Source organism: Phalangium opilio, unplaced genomic scaffold (genome assembly GCF_054372755.1).
Source record: "Phalangium opilio isolate 3A_F unplaced genomic scaffold, DU_Popi_V2 ptg000352l_1, whole genome shotgun sequence".
NCBI lineage: Eukaryota > Metazoa > Arthropoda > Arachnida > Opiliones > Phalangiidae > Phalangium > Phalangium opilio.
This window is the reverse complement of record NW_028324228.1, coordinates 1,712,436-1,727,227: the sequence shown is the minus strand read 5'-3', so window position 1 is coordinate 1,727,227 and position 14,792 is coordinate 1,712,436. Positions and strand designations below refer to the sequence as shown.

At 40.1% G+C, this 14,792-nt stretch overlaps 1 protein-coding gene and 1 pseudogene across 2 annotated transcripts; one reads left to right on the top strand and one right to left on the bottom strand.

Moving 5' to 3' along the window:
- Positions 1-681: 681 nt before the first annotated feature.
- LOC149602807 (uncharacterized) lies at positions 682-1,978 on the bottom strand (annotated as a pseudogene). Its single transcript, XR_016376964.1, has 2 exons — positions 1,937-1,978; positions 682-1,866 (listed from the first exon to the last, which is right to left on the bottom strand). The product of XR_016376964.1 is annotated as an uncharacterized LOC149602807 (transcript).
- A 1,481-nt stretch (positions 1,979-3,459) lies between these two features.
- On the top strand, positions 3,460-14,050 carry LOC149602806 (ATP-binding cassette sub-family C member 2-like). Its single transcript, XM_089860260.1, has 11 exons — positions 3,460-3,520; positions 3,580-3,630; positions 4,351-4,721; positions 6,582-6,749; positions 10,154-10,329; positions 10,576-10,681; positions 10,789-11,313; positions 11,852-12,051; positions 12,185-12,311; positions 13,000-13,769; positions 13,839-14,050. Exons 1-11 carry the CDS (start codon positions 3,460-3,462, stop codon positions 13,948-13,950), a joined length of 2,667 nt encoding a protein of 888 aa, XP_089716386.1. The 3' UTR covers positions 13,951-14,050.
- The last annotated feature ends 742 nt before the right edge of the window (positions 14,051-14,792 follow it).

Here is a 14,792-nt window from a genome sequence, read left to right as displayed (position 1 = left end):
AATCAAAAAGCGGTGTTGAAACGGTTTAGGCTTTTAAGTCTGTCTTTAGAGAAAGGGTTCCTAGGAAGCTACAGACGGATAAAGGTACCGAATTTAGAAATTCCCATTTACAAGGATACTTGAAGGAGAAAGGGGTTATATTTTTTACAACTGAGAATGACGATATAAAAGCGTGTATGGTAGAAAGATTAAATCAAACTTTAAAGTCACGCATGTACAGGTATTTTACAGAAAAGAATACCAATAGATATATAGATGTTTTAGATGACCTGGTAAATGCTTACAATAACTCGGTGCATTCCGCGATAAAAATGACTCCTCCGCCTATATTACATGTTCACTGCACATGTAGAGATATTTTTTATTTTTATCGGACGTCCATTCGACCCTCCCACTGTAGCATTTCCCAGGCAATCGATCGGAAACTAGCCCCATGTTTGAAGAGAGAAAGTATTGGAGATATTTCATTAAAACAAAACCATAACTACTATTTTCAAGTGCAAGGCCAACTTGGCGTGACGGGATATAAATGGTGCGATTTTTTTATTGTCACTGATAAAGATTTTTTTTTTTTTTGCCAAAGAATTAAGTTTGATAGTCAAATGTTTCTACAATCAATGGTTCCTAGACTTAGTGATTTTCATTTAAATTATTTTCAAACTTAACGAAGTTTTACACACTTCAACGTTCCTCTAATAAAGAATGTGATAAATTTTCAAATGACTCATCATTGCTTGTTTCCGTGCATTTTCTATTTAACAATGGTTCCTTTTTAAAATTTACCAAGTAGGCACAAATTTTCCAAATCTGATTTAAATTTCCATGCATGAGGTTAGGGAAAGTATATTTTAAGATACGAAGTCTTTAATTCCCGTATAACTCTTTCGACATGTATTCTCAAGTTTGCGATGTCTCTAGTTTTTTTAACTTCATCTTCGGTTAGCTGCGTTCGGTTCAGTAAAAATGGTGGTATGTTCAGAGTCACTCCAATTTGTTTCAACTTTTCAGATATTAGAAACCCTCTATCTGCCATAACTGAATCACCGGGTTCCAATTTCTTATAAAGACCACTGCTGTTTGTAATTTCTTTATCAGACACGCGTACTGGAGAAAGGTCAGATACAAAACTAACAAAACCATTTGGGGTTATGCCGATCAAGCCTTTCGCAGTATTATGGCTTTTGTAGTTAGAAGAGGTATCGCTTTGAGTATCATAATCACTAGGTGTTTCAATAAATAGTTCCGTACAGTCTATGGTGATTCGTGTAGTAGGATAGAGTTCACGGAACGATTCAGGCATATACTTGTCAACACTTTTTCTCGATGGCCAAATTCTCATTCGAGTAAGTCTCTTATACAAAAGGTCAATCCACGTTATCCATATATTGCTAACAGATGAAACACTAATTTGAAACCTGTATGCTAAATCTTCCTCTAAAACGCCAACCTTGAGTCGGCATAATACTAGAAATAATTGATTTTTAAAATCCAAAACCATAGGTCTACCTGGTGAAGACGCATTTCTAGGGGCGTGTTTCCTATCTTTTGGGTTATTTTTATACATATTTATAGTCGATAGATCATTTTCGACATATTTATAGAGGTCTAAGAACTCGTTTTTAGATCTAAATCCGGTGTAAAAGTTCAATTTCTTCTCATTTTCACTAATGTTTTCAAAATTAAACGCATTTTTGGATCTTTCTTCCATGGCTTGTTCCAAGACTTGTAACCTTTCCTTCAAAGTAGCATTTTCTTCAAGTAGCGTAGCCACTTTCAAATTTAGAACAGACACCTTGGCATTTAGTTCCTTTTCCGTTTTCTTCAATATTAAAATATCATCCCCTTTTGTTTCACAGTAGTTGTGGTCTAAATATTTAAAATAAGCGATTATGGCCATTATCTTGTGAACTATTAAGAATGTTTTAAACGTTCATACCTGTCGAATCCAATTTAGTTGTTGTAAATTGAGGTTCATCAACAGTGAGAATCAAACTTACGAAAACACAAGGCAACTAAGCCTTAGCAAAGAAAATATAGAACTATCGGGCCATAGTCGCACCGAAGGAACCAACCAAACTTGGGAAACAGAGCTGCCAGACTAACAGTTTTAAAAAACACAAAATAGTAAAAGTGTGCTAGTCCACTTACAAAGCAAATTATATAGTCTTTCTCGACTTGTACAGTTTTAGTACCCCCTTTGATGGAAAAGAGTAATTATTGGATGGTTAATTTTTTCGCTCGCTATTTGTACTACCAGGAATGAATGGAGGGGAGTTGAAATGGCTAAGGTCAAATCATAATAGGCGTGAAATGATCTTGGAAACATCTGCCGTGGTTTATTTTATGTTAGCGACGTCATAGACTGACGAAGTACGATTATTTCCCGCTTAAATATTTTCATTGGCTGCCAAAAAGTGAAAATTCTTCCGCTAACTCCACCCTCTATCCGCTCGGTCCCTAGTTTGAAACAACTAGACATTTACCGCCTTCAGCAGATGGCTAAGCAGACGATGGGGGAAGAGCTACACTTTTAAAAAAAAATTAAATAAGGCCTAGCCATATGTTTCCACCATCAAGGGAACACCGGTAGCCCCTTTAGCCTTTCCAACCCCCCTCCATACATTCCTGTTTTAATATATATTCTTTTGATATTATCAAATGTGGATGAGAGGGAAAGTATGACAATGGCCATAGAGCCTGTGTTAAAAAACGCGGACATCAATGTTTCACCAATAATTATTTAGTTTTCTAGTGACTGATGAACTTGCAAACTCGCGACTGAAAGTAGTTCAGACATTTATGCTCCTTGGTTTAACCATAGCCCTCTCGGTCACGCGAATCACGACGCAAGCTGCTCGCGCTATAGGTAAATTACCGAGATTTGTTTTAAACGTATCTAGTTTTATGTTCTCTTCTATTGCTTCGATAACCTTACTTAAATACATATTATACCTTCAAATACATATTATACCTTCAAAAACCTTTTAAAACATTATCAGCTACTCTGTCTTGACTACACACACAAATCGAGGAAGTTCTAGCATATACAATAGCAGACGACGGTAACCCCGTAACCGCGAATTAACACAAGACCTATTTTAAGGGAGTGAACAGGCCCAATAAAACGGTCAACTACAGCGAAACTCTGATGACTCGCGACTTTTGGCCATTTTCATACTTTTCCTCTCATCCGCTTTTGATATTATGTATCATTCTATTGCCATCGTCCAACTGCATAAATGAAACTTCTGAAATTATAGTTGGCGTCATTAAATAACGGCAACTAATTTCATGTCTTAGTATAAAACATTTTTCCAACAATGAGGTATCATTTTAAAAAAACAGAATCGTACAGAATTTTCTCGTGGACCATCCCTTTCGTAAAAACATCTCAAAGTGAAGCATGATCCACTAAAATATTCTTTACAGACACACGTTTCGGTAAAAAGAATTGCGAACATGTTGAGTCGTGGGGAAACCAAGCATTACGTGGAGCAATTGGCTAGCGACACCCAGTTTGGTATGTCAATTTATCAGTTATTTGAAAAACTGGGATTTGTTACTTATTATTTCCAACAGCGATTGATACACACGCGGGTGAATTTAACCTCAAAATTAAAAGGTTGAAAGGTAAAAGAAGAAGTCCATTAAATTTGCCTAGGAAGTAAGCAAATGGGGGTATGGGGCTCCCCTCTCTGTAGAGCAGTACTGAAGAAACGCGACACATTCGCCACCTCGCGATAACGTTTCTCAGTCCTTCGTTTTAGGTGCGACTCGTACGCCAAATTTTCCTTATTGGGAGAGATCCTGCAGAAGGGGTCACGCCCCGCTCGCTCGAAGAAAGGTTTCTAAGAGATGAGCTCTAGATGTCAAACAGGCCTTGGTAAGGGGAAAAAATAACCCCCATCCATGAAGTTAAAAGGAATTCTATCTCAGCAGAGACTTACGCTTTACCAGCTGTATTGTAATTGTCCACTTCCTAGGCTAAATTAATGGACTTGGTTGATTGGTTATAGCGCGAAATTGAGCACGGAGAATGAGACTATTGAACGAACTTCTTTAGAACTTAATCCACCCATCCGGGCATTGCTATAAACAGAAAGCATCCTCCCATAATAATTAGGTTTATTCCCATATTAGCTTTATACTGCGGGTCAAAAGGAACTGGGGGCTTAGCACAATAATCAATTTTAGAAGGAAACCCTCCTTTAAAAGTCTTATTTGTAAGAAAAGCAATTCAGCATGAGGAAAGCCTGAAGTTGCTTTTAGATTGTTTCCAGACATTTCTGAACTCGCAATTGGTCATTTTTGACCAAAGTTAACATCAATTTATTTCTATGAAAATTTCAGCAATTGAGATTACGAATGGAACGTTTTTTTGGAATCTGAAAGACGAAACAGCGGCGTCTCTTCAGGACATCAATTTGAAAGTGTCCCGCGGTTCGTTGGTGGCCGTGGTGGGTCCGGTGGGTTGTGGCAAATCTTCCCTCTTGTCTGCTCTGGTGTTCGAGATCCAGAAGGTGGAGGAGAAGGTGAGAGTGGCCGGAAGAGTGGGATACGTCACTCAACAACCCTGGATTCAGAACGCCTCACTCAGACAGAATATTCTCTTCGTCAACGAAATGAACCGGGAAAGATACAACACCGTCATACACGCTTGCGCCCTACAACCAGACCTTGACCAGCTTCCTGCTGACGACGAAACAGAGATTGGTGAAAGAGTACGTATTATCAAAGCAGATTGTCTTCTTCTTTAAGTATCCATCAATAGGTCTTTGATGGAACCGTACGTCACCTGACCTCTTTCATTATGTCAGCGCCTACGGGAAATCGGGCGCAAAAAATACAGGAATTTTTTTGTTTTGCAAGTGGTTCCGCCAAGCCACGAACAGCATATACACGAGTGAAGTGTATATGGAGTGGCCTGACTCTCGTGGGTGGAATGTTTACACCTAGTGGTTTTGTAGTAACTCGCACTCTAAACTGCCCTCTCGTGAGAACTTTATTATGAAAAGAAAAGACATCCATTGTCTGTAGTTGCGCAAACTGTACGAGAGTTTTTGAAATTTGTCCATTTTGTGTTGGCGAGAGATAGGGCTGTGCGAATAGTACTTTTTAAGGTATTCGTCGAATACCAAATAGCAGTGTTTTTGGGAGCCATCTCTCGGCTCGGAATAGGAAAATGACCAAATAATTTGACCAAATAGTGTGAAGTTCAAAAATTCGACCAAATTTAAATTTCTATAAAACTATTCTACCAAATTTCAAATTTATAAATAATGGGACACGGAAAGGTACTATTGAACATCTGAAAACTTATTTTTGAACGAATCAAATGTTATATTTATATCAAAATTAGGTTAGTTGTCAATATATCCCTACTCGTTTTGCAATGTATGACCTCTTCCATGATACTATATTTTTAATAGGTATACTGTAGTGACATATTATTAAGAAGTTCAATATAGTTAGCTCCGCAGCGAAAAGTTGATAATAACCATTACCCTTTAAAACCTTTAATGGTTTATCCTTGTCTATGAACTTCTAAAGACTGAGTGGCTGAATCCAGCTATAGCCTCCTAGATCACGCGACTCGGTGAACGCGGCTAATACTTAACAGTAGCCACGTCAGAATTTTAAGGCTGTGTCGGCCGAGTCGCGTCATCTAAGAGGCCACGGTCCAGCGGACACTATCACAGCGCCCATGGGGATAGGAGCATAACATTTATTTTCCTATCTCGATGACAGCGCCCTCAAATTCAAAAAATCAACAGAAAAATTCAGTAACTGGTTGCGAATACCAAATAATTTGGTCAATAGACTGTTAAAAACATTCACTTTCAAATTGTTTTATCCGCTATAGAATAGTTGGTTTTTCGAAGCTCATTATTTGGTATTCTAGAATTTTGAAAATCATTATTCGATTCGTCGGTGCGAATAGTAAACGTCAATTTTGACCAAATTATTTGGTCCGACCAAATAGTAACGAATAGTCTGCACGGCCCTAGCGAGAGAAGTCAATTTAATCCCTTTCGACCTCCATTCTAACATTGAGGAAGTTTAGGCTCACGGAGTAGAGCTCGGCATTATCTATCCATTATCCACGTTACTTTATCTTTATCCATACTCGAAAATTATCCACAGAACTTACATGTTAAATCGTATTATAATCCACAACTTTGTTTATAAATAATCGGTTATCCACCAATTTGTGGATAATGGATAGATAATGCCGAGCTCTATCACGTTTACCCCAAAACACGTCTCCTTTCGTTTTTTTTCGTGTCTTCTCAAAATAACGCTATACTAGTGTTTCCAACCAGTGCGCCTTACATGATTAGACTATCAAGCCCTTGGATACGCTAATAATCATGAGAGGTGTCGCGCTTCCTCGCGCTTAACATAGGACAGTGGAGGTTAGCGAACACATGCCCGAAGAGCGCCTTAGGGGTGTTTCACGGGTAGCTGTGGAAATGGGCTGGAAAACAATGCGATGTACTCGAAAAACGACGTTTCATTCATAGTTCCATATATGGCTGCTTTCGTTAGTAATGTGTCCGTTTACTAATTCTACATGATAGGGTATCAACTTGAGTGGTGGTCAGAAGCAAAGGGTCAACGTGGCCAGAGCAATTTATCGCAATGACGATGTTTATCTCTTTGATGACCCTTTGGGGGCGGTTGACTCGCACGTGGCCAAACATCTCTTCAACGAAGTCATCGGACCAAAAGGATTTCTTCGAAAGAAAGTAAATAACGCTACTCTTATATGTTACTCGAAATTTCTAAGCGTCCATATGTAGCGGTCGATAGTGTTTTTGAGCCCACAGGCTAATTAATTAACGAGCTACAAAGTTTTAACTTATTTTTGACTAAGTTTAAATAATAATCAAGCCGGTTGGGGTAAGTTTAAAAATAGTACACTTTATTGCGACTCTCTCGAAAGAGAGCCAAACCAAATCTGACGAAATATACAAAAAGGGTAGCAAGGGCTTAACAGGTAAAGTCCCTTGCTCCCGTGTTGACGATAAGCCGATAACCAAACAGTTTCTTTCCATCTCTATTCAAAAGCTCTAGTTAACCCCTTCGCTCCTCAGGTGTGGGTCTTTAAGAACATGGAAAATCTCCAAACTAGGGAGAAGCCATCGAGCATGGAAAATAACCAGGATTTAGTAAGGAATCTATATTCCAATGTTACAAACCCCCCCCCACTAGATAATACCTATTACGTGGGGCGGACAATCGTCGGGTGGGGAAGAGAACTCTAACGCATCGAGAGCGCTCTGAACCACGCCTGATATTTGAGCCTGGTCCTCTGCGGCTGTAATGGAAGCTACATTGCCACGGTTGCCATTGTTAGAATTATGATTTTGTTTACGTTTGTGCTTGCTACCACGACTAGAATTAGGACGAAGTTGGGGGCACTGATAGGATTTGTGATTAAAATCACCGCATTTATTGCAAGTTATGGCCTCTTCAGTAGTACGAACGAGCGCAGTGTTACCAACATTGGACCCTAAGTTGGGGGGAGTGGGTTTCGGCTGGACCGAAATATTCTGTCCCGTTGGGGTACGATGGGGTCTAGAATAGGTATAAGGAGGCACGGTCTCGCGACGGGTGCTCTTCGAATCGTATTCCTTACAGGAATTGTAAAGATTTTCGGCTTGTTGAACCGCGTCCTGAACTTCATTAAGGCTAGCATTGGGAGGTACGGTCAAGAAGGCATGCAAATGTGGGTTTATTCCCTGCAAGATTCGACTAATTATAAGTTGGGGAGCCATCGCCATATCTACCTGTAGGCAAAGCCGCTCCATTTCAAGCATGAAAGGAAGAACCTTTTCGCCTTCCTTTTGCTTTCTTTGGGTTAATTTAATTAGGAGGTCATCCTTGTAATTAACTCCCATGAAAGCGCGGCAAAACTGATCACGAAAATCAGCCCAAGACTGCACACTACGAGAAATCCTGTCCCACCAATACAGGGTGTCGCCCTCTAGCATTACCTCTATATAAGACATTATTTGCGCGTCGCTCAGACGACAGACTCTTTTGAAACGGTCGGCGTTAGCTAGAAAAGCTAGGGGATCCGAGTTAGGCCTAAATTTTGGAACTGGCGGGGGATCTATTCTACCGATAGGTTGAGGTGGGAATCCTGCGTGCCACATTTGACTTCCAAAATTGGGATTAACATTAGGCGCTTGATTTATAAAAGGCATATGGCCTTGATTAGTCGCGTACTGATTAATCGGATAATTTTGATTGTAAAATTGATTTTGAAACTGGTGACTTAAATTATTCGAACCAGCTGGAGTACTACCACTTCCAATGTAGCTATGGGCACCGGGGCTATTTGTACCTGGTGGTGCTGAACAATTTGGGAGGGTGTTTGAACCGCCCAATATAGGTGGCGCACTTGGGACTACAAAAGGTAAACTATTCGTTACCTGCGGTGCTGTATTGGTTAACGAAGCCGTTACGGGTAAACTTAGCCCGATGTTAGACGTATTCGAAGCGATAGTACTCTGATTATTTAATGTAAAATTTTGAGGGGTACTAGATAAACCTCCAGTGGTCGAGGGTGGCGTGTGTAAAGTTAAGGCTGCTAACAATTGCGTTTGAGCTTGAGTTTGGGCCAAGATAAAGCTAGACAACATTTGTTGTATCTGAGCAATATCGGCGGAATTTGACGTACTCGGCGTTACGCCAGAGCTCATTGTTGTGACTATTGTGTTGCTAGCCCCGGAATTCGCGACCACCAACGACTGGGAGACCGGAGAAGATACTGACGACATGGGTTCAGAATTTGTGATATCCAAATCACTGTCGTGAAACGAGTCAGTATCTTCGTCGGAATTATGACCGTCCGCGTTCAATAAAGGAAGGAATAGGACGATTTCTCGTGTTATATTGGCGAATAAGAGCGTCGTTTGACTTAGCCATAAACGAGAAAGTTAACAAAATATACAATAACTAAACCTCGAAGGGCGAAGTACAAGAAATAATAATAAAAAAAAATTGGGAACCAAAATTGAACGTGACCTGAACGATGAGATGAGCTTCAAGGTTGACGTGAGTGTGACTCGAAGACACAAGATGTAGTCCAGAAGAGTACACAAAGTTCAGCACGTAAAAGTTCGATATTCGTCGACGTCCCGCAGTCCGTGCGACGTGAAAGTTTAGAACCGTTGTCCCGCAGGTCGAACGGTGAAATCCCCCGGTGAAAAAGGACAGGAACGGGTCCTTAGATGTCGTCCCGCAGTCCGACAAATATCCAGAACAGCCAAAGTACCGGGCCCCGGAATAGACGGTGAATCCCGCAGTTTTCAACGGAAAAACGAGGCAGGAAAACGGCAAGTTGCTGGAGTCCAAGTGACGAAAAGTCACTGCCAGGAGAAAGGGTGAAATTTGGCGTGTACCACGTTGAGGATCAAGAGATCATAAGCATTTAACGAAATGCAGGCCGGCGCCTCCACCAAATTTGTAGCGGTCGATAGTGTTTTTGAGCCCACAGGCTAATTAATTAACGAGCTACAAAGTTTTAACTTATTTTTGACTAAGTTTAAATAATAATCAAGCCGGTTGGGGTAAGTTTAAAAATAGTACACTTTATTGCGACTCTCTCGAAAGAGAGCCAAACCAAATCTGACGAAATATACAAAAAGGGTAGCAAGGGCTTAACAGGTAAAGTCCCTTGCTCCCGTGTTGACGATAAGCCGATAACCAAACAGTTTCTTTCCATCTCTATTCAAAAGCTCTAGTTAACCCCTTCGCTCCTCAGGTGTGGGTCTTTAAGAACATGGAAAATCTCCAAACTAGGGAGAAGCCATCGAGCATGGAAAATAACCAGGATTTAGTAAGGAATCTATATTCCAATGTTACACATAATTTCGTTACGTTTAAATCCCGATAATAGTTGAATATGGTGTCCCGAAAGTTAACAGTGTCTTTGCTCTGAAATAAATTTCAGTGGACATCTTGTGTGTACATATTTATCTAAGCCGCATAGATTTTGATTTAAAGTCTCATAACTTCAATAATATTGGCTCGAAAAGTGATCAAAATGTATTGATCTCAAAAAACCCTTTCACTTTCGAAAGCAGCTTCTGTTTGGTAGTTCCTTGCTCGTTTTGACAAATAGCAATTTAATCTGTTACAGACAAGAGTTTTGGTGACGCACAACCTGAGCTTCATTCGAGAAGTGGACGAGATCTTCTTCATGAACAACGGACGAATCATCGAGAAGGGAAAATATGACGAAATCATGAGTCGTCAGGGAATGGCCAAGGATTATTTCGGGCAACACATGAGTGAGGAGAATAAAGAAGATCCTTCGTGAGTAAATGTTTAAGCTATATCAGCATTTTCTACCGTCAGTACGTAGTAGAAAAACGAAAAATTTAAGTCGTAGAAATGAACCATGTACTGAACAAAATAACCCAGCAAATTTCTTTCTGGATAAACGCCATGTGGCATGTACTGATTGTAGAACTAGCCCATATTTTAAATTTACTGAATTGTTTCTTTTCAAGTTGAGCAGACTTTACTAATTTATGAATTTTGGTAACAAACTTTTTGAAGTACGGTAAATATCAAAGTTGAAAGACTTCAATTTCCATCCCAAGGAAAAGTCTCGGATGAAGATGGGGCAAAACTCGTGACTAAAGAGACGCTCAAAGAAGGAAACGTATGTGATTATTAATATACTAGGGGAGTTTGGACTTTTCTTGGCTTCTCGAGGAGTAAAACTCTCTACACACATTTCCTTGTAATAATATTGTTGCGCATTTGCAGATTTCCGTATCACAATACAAACAATATATTAAAGCCTACGGTATAACATGGTGTGCGATCTTCGCAGTAATAGCCACCAGTGGCATAGTCCTTAATTTCGCATCAATGTACTGGCTGTCACTGTGGTGCGCAGACTCCATGGAAGATTTTAAGGCGAACCCAGACTTAAAAGCAATCCGTATAACGGTCTTATTCATTTTTGGTCTAAGCCAAGCCATTTTAACATTTCTGAACACAAGCATGAACGTCTTTCGCTGTCTACGAGCGGCAAACTGTCTACATGGGAAAATGCTCAATGGCGTATCTCGTTCTCCCATGTCCTTCTTCGACACGACTCCAGTTGGAAGGATACTCAATCGTTTCTCCCAAGATATCGACGCCCTCGATCAGCAATTACCTCCAGTGATATTGCAAACCAATAGAGGATTGATATATTTAGTTGTTTTCCCCCTAGGAATTGCAATATTTTTACCATTATTCATAATTCCCTACATTGTTGTTGTCGTTGGATACATTTTACTTCAGGTAGGAACTCTATTTCAGTCTCCTGTCACAAGTAATTATTCAGTATCACTCTCAATTGTTAATTTCCGTGGTTAAACACGGAATTCGTATCGAGTGAAGGGCAGCTGCTTCGAATCTCTAATAACCTGGGAGTTGGTTGCATTTCAGAGCTTCGAGCGCTCCAACTGAGACTATCAAAAAATAGAGCATTGAACTTAGTCAAGTTCGACATTTCCTTAAGTTAAGAGACGTTTTATAAGATTTTTTGAAGGAGGTTTTCTAAAGCTTAGAAAAGCGCCGAAGGCGAAGGGAAATTATCCTTCTCGCCACGACTGTACTAACCGAGACTTCTCAAAGTAGCACTTTCCTCGCGCAATTAAAATAACTGTAAATCTTTGAATTATTGAACAGCTTAAAGAGTTTAGGCACTGATATAATTTATTGCAAAATGTTGTAGAAGGCACGCGCAATTTACAGGCGGTGTGCCCGTGCCTATTGCTGGAGGGAATTACTTTATAATATCGCATTTAAACTTCGCATTGGGCAATGTCTTTTGCAGCGTTTCCTCATGTCGAGCAATCGGCAATTCAAGCGGATTACAAGCTTGAGAAATTCCTTCTTGTTTTCGCACGTGGGAGGATCAGTGGCTGGCAGCACTGTCATCAGGGCGTGTGACGCCGGAAAAACTTTCAAAGTACGATTCCTGAAACTGATCGACGAATGCACAGGCGCTAATTACATGATGAACATGGCGCAAAGGTAATTTTCTTATTGCGTCTTTTTCGTTTCGGAGCGAGATCTGTTTCGGCATATACACTACACTTATAACTGTGCGGGTATAACAAGCCGCTTACTCATTTCTTCAATTTACTAAAATGCAATTTCTTTCCAGATGGCTGACAGTACGCTACAATATCTTGGGCAATTGCTTGATGTTTTGCACCGCAATTTTCATAATTTTGAGCAAAGGGACTCTGCCAGCTGATTTTGTGGGATTGATCTTGGCTAATGCCGATCGGGTAAGAGCTACCAATGAAGACGAAGCGAGTACATCAAAATATTTTCCACAAGCTAAAATCTCTGCTGGTGTTTCGTTTAACTCTTGATATTAGCTTGAGTGACATGTCGCTAAAGGGGGTCGATATTAAAACGGCCAAAAATTATTGCATTAACAAAAGGTCACGAAATAATTGAATTGTATACAAGGGTTTGTATGGGAAATTAATATATAAATCTCCCATTCAAACTCCGAAGCGAAGCAAAATATCACGGTGATCAAGCACTGAATCAAGTTTAGCGATGATGTAATTTTAGACCTACTGCCGTATTCTTGAATTTTTTTTTAATTATAGAACATCGCTTGGGCGCCTTTGTGGTACGTTTTTATAAACATGTTTAATTTTTGGTAATACACTAAACGTGTAAAGGGCCGAAGGAAATTGGGGAACTTCTATGACCTGGCACCATGAACTGGCTCCCTGTACCCCTCTTAATAGAGACCTTTGTTTTAATTTATATACTTTTGGTGATCTATCATTATCCTATACAAGTCGTCATCAGGTCTTGATATTATATGTTTTAATCTAATTGGATAATTAAAAATGAGCCCCGAATTTTTGAAAATAACTTGTGCAGTCTTTTCTGTCTTGTGGAACAATTATTTATATTCTATAAATTAAGTACTAATTTCATATTTTGAAACCACAGCTCCTGCAATTGCTGAAAATCTTTATCGCTGCCACTACGGGTTTGGAAACAAATGTCGTCTCTATAGAAAGAGTTGACGAATACTGTCGTTTGGAGTCCGAGGCCGAGTGGGAGAAACCAAAATCTCAACCACCAGTCGAGTGGCCACAACGAGGACAAATCATATTTCACGACTACAGCACCAGATACCGAACAGGATTGGATTTGGTCTTGAAGAACATAGATTTCAGGATCGAAGCTGGAGAGAAGGTGGGCGTGGTGGGTCGGACAGGCGCCGGAAAGTCGTCGCTGACACTGGCGCTCTTCCGTCTCATCGAGGGGGTGCGCGGTCAGATCGTCGTAGATGGAGTGGCAGTGGAGGGGTTGGGCTTATCCGATTTGAGATCGCGGCTGACCATCATCCCCCAAGAGCCCGTCCTCTTCTCGGGCACACTCAGACTCAACCTAGATCCTTTTGGTCAACAAGACGAACAGCGACTGTGGTCCGCCCTGGAACACTCGCACCTGAAGCCCTTCCTGGCGTCACTGGAGCAGGGACTGGATCACCCTGTGACCGAAGGAGGACAGAATCTGAGCGTCGGACAGCGTCAGTTGGTTTGCTTGGCTCGTGCCATATTAAGGAACACCAAGATCCTGATCTTGGACGAAGCGACGGCCTCGGTCGACATGGACACCGACGATCTCATTCAAGAGACCATCAAAAGGGAATTTGCAAACTCCACTATCATCACCATCGCGCACAGAATAAACACCATTTTGGACTATGACAAGTTAGTTTATCTTCCTATTAATCCGGTTTAAAATTATTGGCTAATATATTGTCGTTTAACTCTTCATAGGGTGATGGTTCTCGATCAGGGCCGAATTGTGGAATTCGACTCTCCTGATGCTCTCCTGAGTAATGAACAGTCAATGCTCTACGATTTGGCTAAAGATGCCAACATAATCTAAATCACCTTTAAACAAAGCAGCTTTGCTTTACGTTTAATTTTATATATTGTTCGTTACAAATTTGACGGACTACCTTTATAAATAATTTTATTACTAATACAGCAACGTCACTTGGTGTACTTTACATAGACATTTTAATTGTCTCAACTAGTTAAGATAACTATAATACTTGGATCGGTAATTGCTCAACGCAAATTGTTAAACTTTTCAGCACAAATAATAATAATAAATTTTTTTAATGGAAACAAATTATAAATGAAAACTTTGAAAGTTTCATTTTGCAGGCACTCGCTTATCGTGATTTAACACTACTTCTAATGCGTTGTAGATTTTTGTGCTTTTCATTACTTTGTCTCATTTAATTAAGCTTATTTTTTTCATAAGTGAATAATTAAGTCACCTCTGATAAGCCCAGTTGCTAAATCCAGGACTGATTATGTGCCCTTGAGGTCCTCCGTCTTAGATTTGGTTTTAGTAGAGCTATATACTCTTCACGGCCTTAACTTGGTTATCTCCTTTGTAATTTGAGATTTATAGCTATCGTATCTTTCGTCAAATTGAAACGAATTCTTCTATTCATTCAAGGATTCCACTATCTTTACAAAGATGAATTATTAAAATAAAATTTACTCTTTAAGTTCTACAAATACAGTTTTTAATTAACTATCCAAAATCACTAGAACTATCGAAGTAACCAAATTCTTCACTTGGCGGTAGCCGTTTCTGAATTTTCCCTCCAAAACGTGAGACGCTCGCGGCGGTAGACGGTCGAACTAGATTCAAGCACCCACGTCCGTGTTCCGCGGCTTTAGGTTGAGCAGAAGGGGGTAGGAAATGTTTTT